Source organism: Mandrillus leucophaeus, unplaced genomic scaffold (assembly GCF_000951045.1).
Source record: "Mandrillus leucophaeus isolate KB7577 unplaced genomic scaffold, Mleu.le_1.0 Scaffold104, whole genome shotgun sequence".
NCBI classification, from domain to species: Eukaryota; Metazoa; Chordata; class Mammalia; order Primates; family Cercopithecidae; genus Mandrillus; species Mandrillus leucophaeus.
The window spans coordinates 109,452-114,389 of NW_012098543.1; the positions used below are offsets into that span (position 1 = coordinate 109,452).

General features: G+C 54.8%; 2 protein-coding genes across 2 annotated transcripts in view; both read left to right on the plus strand.

Moving 5' to 3' along the window:
* Nucleotides 1–3,159, plus strand: part of MBOAT7 (membrane bound O-acyltransferase domain containing 7) — an 18,950-nt gene extending 15,791 nt beyond the window's left edge. The window contains exon 9 of the mRNA XM_011980024.1: nucleotides 3,112–3,159. Within this exon, the coding sequence (XP_011835414.1) occupies nucleotides 3,112–3,159 (48 nt within the window). The remainder of the gene's footprint in view (nucleotides 1–3,111) is intronic.
* A 264-nt stretch (nucleotides 3,160–3,423) lies between these two features.
* Nucleotides 3,424–4,938, plus strand: part of LOC105539659 (transmembrane channel-like protein 4) — a 31,104-nt gene continuing 29,589 nt past the window's right edge. Inside the window, 2 exon segments of the mRNA XM_011980034.1 lie at nucleotides 3,424–3,825; nucleotides 4,789–4,888. Coding sequence (XP_011835424.1) covers nucleotides 3,519–3,825; nucleotides 4,789–4,888 — 407 coding nt within the window. The 5' untranslated portion in view covers nucleotides 3,424–3,518.

The following is a 4,938-nucleotide window of genomic DNA, read 5'->3' on the forward strand; positions in this document are numbered from 1 at the left end:
GGAAGGGGAAGGCCCAGCAGGAGTAAGTTTTGGGAGTAAGAAGGATGAGGAAACAGGGCTTGGGTTTTAGTCTGATTGACTTTGAGGTGACTATTAGATTTCCAGCTGAGGTTATTGGATATATGATTATGTGATTCTGACGCTTAAGGGAAAAGTCGCTCTTAAAAGGGGACGCTTGAGTGGCATTAGGTGTAAATTATACCTTTAAAAATTTTTATTATTATTATTTATTGTTATTATTATTTCGATGCTTTGTCACCCAGGGTGAAGTACAGTGGTGTGATCTCAGCTCACTGCAACCTCCATTTCCTGGGTTCAAGTGATTCTCATGCCAAGAGTAAATGCAGGGTTTCGCCATGTTGGCCAGGCTAGTCTCGAACTCCTGGCCTCAAGTGATCCGCCTGCCTCGGCCTCCCAAAGTGCTGGGATTACAGGCGTGAATCACTATGCCTGGCCAAAATTTTTTAATTAATTTTTTTTTCTTTTACTTTTTAAAAAATATAGAGAGATGAGGTCTCGCTGTGTTGACCAGGCTGTTCGCAAACTCCTGGCCCCAAGCAGTCCTCCCATCTGAGCCTGCCAAAGTGCCGGGATTACAAGCGTGAGCCACTACATCTGGCCAGGTATATAGATGATACTTAAAGCTCTGGGGCTGAGGCCAGGTCAAAGCCCAGAGCACCCCATTGTTTACACAAGTGCTTCTCAACTGGGGGCAGTTGTGCTGCTGCTGCACCCCCAGGAGACACGTGGCAATCCCTGGAGACATTTTGTTTTAACTGGAAGGTGCTAGTGGGATGTAGTGGGTGGAGGCCAGGGATGCTCCTAAACACCTTAAAATGCACAGGATTCATCCTTTTTGTTTATTTTACAGCTGAAGTGAAGTGGCATGATCTCAGCTCACTGCAACCTCCCCCTCCCGGGTTCAAGCGATCCTCCTGCCTCAGCCCCCCTAGTACCTGGGATTACAGGCACATGCTACCATGCCAGGCTAATCTTTGTATTTTTAGTAGAGATGAGGTTTTGCCATGTTGGCCAGGCTGGTCTTGAACTCCTGACCTCGGGTGATCCACCTGCCTCGGCCTCCCAAAGCGCTGGGATTACAGGTGTGAGCCACCACACTGGCCAGAGGTTTTTGTTGTTGTTGTTTTTTAATCATCGGGTTACTTTTGTGCTTCTAGCACTCAGATGTGTCTGAGGGACAAGCCAGTGACCACGACAGGGAAGACCTCCCTCAGGTCACCGTCTGGGCAAAGCTCACTGATAGATACACAGATGGACAGTGAGATGGACAGCGATTTCTCTGTCGTTGATAAAGATGGGGTGAGAGCCTGACTCTGTAGGTCTTCAAGGGTTAGGGAATTAAATTTACGGGTATATGAGGAGAGGGGACCAAGACTCTGGGTCCCAAAAGAGGAGGCGACCGAGGCTGGAGATTTCCGAGTCTTCAGGAGGCGGGAATTATATTCTTGAATCCCTGAAGGAAGAAGAGGCTGGGACTCCAAATCCTGGGTCCTGAGGAAAAGGATGGGAGGGATTCTGGGTGTGAGGGGATGGACTGGGCCCCTAAAAAGAAAGGAGTAGAGAATCCTGGGGCCCTGAGGGAGGAATAGGGACAGGCTTCCGAAATCCTGAGTTCCTGAAGGAAGAGGGGACCTGGGCTGTATAGAGGAATGGGAGGCTGTGGGCTCCTGGTTTCTTTCTTTTTTTTTTGAGGCGGAGTTTCAATCTCGTTGCCCAGGCTGGTGTGCAGTGGCACAATCTCAGTTCACTGCAACCTCTGCCTCCCGGGTTCAAGTGATTCTCCTCTGCCTTAGGCTCCCAAGTAGCAGAGATTACAGGTGCCTGCCACCACGTCAGGCTAATTTTTGTATTCTAAGTAGAGACAGGGTTTCACCATGTTGGCCAGGCTGATCTCGAATCAAACTCCTGACCCTTTTTTTTTAAGACTGAGTGAGCTCTGTCGCCCAGGTTGGAGTGCAGTGGTGCAACCTCAGCTCACTGCAACCTCCACCTCCCAGTTTCAAGTGATTCTCCTGCCTCAGCCTCCTGAGTAGCTGGGATTACAGGCACACATTACCACGCCCAGCTAATCTTTTGTGTTTTTAGTAGAGATGGGGTTTCATCGTGTTAGCCAGGATAGTCTCGATCTCCTGACATCATGATCCGCCCACCTCGGCCTCCCAGACAGCTGGGATTACAGGTGTGAGCCACCGCGCCTGGCCCTTTTTTCTTTTTAATAGAGATGGAGTTTCACTATGTTGCCCAGGCTGGTCTTGAACTCCTGGCGTCAAGCAGCCCTCCCACCTCAGCCTCCCAAAGTGCCGCGATTACAGGCGCCAGCCGTTGCCCCCAGCCTCCACACTCTTGAAGAACCAGAAAACCAGAAGGGTCCTCCTTCTCAAGAAAACAGGACTTGGCCAGGTGCAATGTAATTCCAGTATTTTGGGAGGCCAAGGTGAGAGGATCACTTAAGCTCGGGAGTTCGAGACCAGCCTGGGCAACACAGCAAGACTCCATCTCTACAAAGAAAAAAAAGAGGCCGGGTGCAATGGCTCACGCCTGTAATCCCACACTTTGGGAGGCCGAGGCAGATGGATCATAAGGTCAGGAGATCAAGACCATCCTGGCCAATGTGGTGAAACCCCATCTCTACTAAAAATACAAAAATGGCTGGGCATGGTGGCTCACGCCTGTAATTGTAGCACTTTGGGAGGCCGAGGCAGGCGGATCACAAGGTCAAGAGATCGAGACCATCCTGGCCAACATGGTGAAACCCCATCTTTACCAAAACTACAAAAATTAGCCTGGCATGGTGGCACACACCCATAGTCCCAGCTGCTCGGGAGGCTGAGGCAGGAGAATCACTTGAACCCAGGAGGTGGAGGTTGCAGTGAGCCGAGATTGCGCCACTGCACTCCAGCCTGGGTGACAGAGCGAGACTCCGTCTCAAAAAAAAACCAAAAAAAAAACCATTGGGCTGAAGAATTAGACTTGTTGGTCCTGGGAGAGGAAGGGCAGTGGAACATAAAATGTTAAATCTTTAAAGGAGGAGAGGGTCTTCATAGGACTGTGAGTGTGTATGGGAGGCTGCGAGCTCCTGGATCCCTGAAGGAGACCTATCGCCTCCTCCGCCTTCTGGAGCTAGGGGCATGGGTCTGAGTGGGGAGGGCCTGGGGCCTGATCTCCTGGATCTGAGGGAGGAGGGAGGTGGGGTCTGGACTCCTGGGTCTGAGGGAGGAAGGGGTGGGGCCTGGACTCCTGGATCTGAGGGAGGAGGGACTGGGGCCTGGACTCCTGGTCTGAGGGAGGAGGGACTGGGGTCTGGACTCCTGGTCTGAGGGAGGAGGGACTGGGGTCTGGACTCCTGGTCTGGGGGAGGAGGGGCTGGGGGCCTGCACTCCTGGGTCTGAGGGAGGAGGGGCTGGAGCCCGGGACTCCTGGATCTGGTGTCAGTGGGCCCTGGGGACCTGGACTCGCAGGTCCTGACTCCCAGCCTCCTCCTCAGGAGCGCCTGGACCATGCTGCTGAGCGCCTACTGGCACGGCCTCCACCCGGGCTACTACCTGAGCTTCCTGACCATCCCTCTGTGCCTGGCTGCCGAGGGCCGGCTGGAGTCAGCCCTGCGGGGGCGGCTGAGCCCAGGGGGCCAGAAGGCCTGGGACTGGGTGCACTGGTTCCTGAAGATGCGCGCCTATGACTACATGTGCATGGGCTTCGTGCTGCTCTCCTTGACCGACACGCTTCGGTACTGGGCCTCCATCTACTTCTGTATCCACTTCCTGGCCCTGGCAGCCCTGGGGCTGGGGCTGGCTTTGGGTGGGGGCAGCCCCAGCCGGCGGAAGGCAGCATCCCAGCCCACCAGCCTTGCCCCGGAGAAGCTCCGGGAGGAGTAAGCTCCGTGACGCTCCCTCTGCCAGCTGGTCCCCGGGAATTCTGTGAACCAGGCCGCTGTCTCCTCCCCAGAAAGAGTCTTTACCTTGGAGAGGGTCCTGGAGAGAATTTCCTTTTCCCCAGCTAAATACTCTGCCTGCAACTGAAGCAGACCCGGGGGTGTCCTCCCTGCCCTCCGCCCAGGGGCCACCTCCACTCCTACAGAATCAAAGTTTTGTCAAGAGTCTCGTGGCCCTGCTCCAGCCTCTGGGTGTCCAGAGAGCACTGCACTTCCCCAAAACGGAAGGGGCCCCTGGGCAGTGGGTTTTGGACAAATTCCCTTTCTTTGCATCCACAATGTGGGGTCAGAGCTTGGGGGCAGGTCCTGGGAGTGGGAAGCCTCTTCCTTGTGTCTTTCGCTCCACTTTTAGCTCATGGCACCGATATTGCAGACTTGGAAGGACGCATAAGCTTCCCATTTCACAAAGGGGAAACTGAGGTGCCGATGCGCGGGCCTGGGGACGGCCGTCCCATGGCTTCCATCTGAGCCACCTCGGGGCCCCAACGCTCCTGGCACCCTCTTCTCATCCCTTGGCCTATGACAGGTCACCACGTGTAAATCTTTCCCAATAAAGTGTTGCACAAAGGCATTGTGTCTGTGCAGGTATCTGGGTGATAAATGGCAGGAAGCACTTAGGCCACGAAGTCCGGGGTGAGGTACAGCTGCCCAGCCCAGGAACCAAACTGTCAGGCCTGGGGCAGCAGAGGGACTTCAGTTCCCAGGACACCTTTGGCATCAGCGGCCCTGAGAAACTACAGGAAGTGTACCTTACTCCCTCCGGGCCACCTACTGGCCAGGTACACACCTGCCCCGGGCCCCTCCCTTACCTGGGGCAGTGTTTGCCTGGTGGCCACTAGAAACAGCCCAGCCTGGGGCCATGGAAGAAAACCCAACCTTGGAATCAGAAGCCTGGGGCTCCTCCAGGGGGTGGCTGGCCCCCCGGGAGGCCAGAGGAGGTAGGGATGCCAGGAGAAGCTCAGATCCATCCGGCCTTCAGGCTAGGTGGG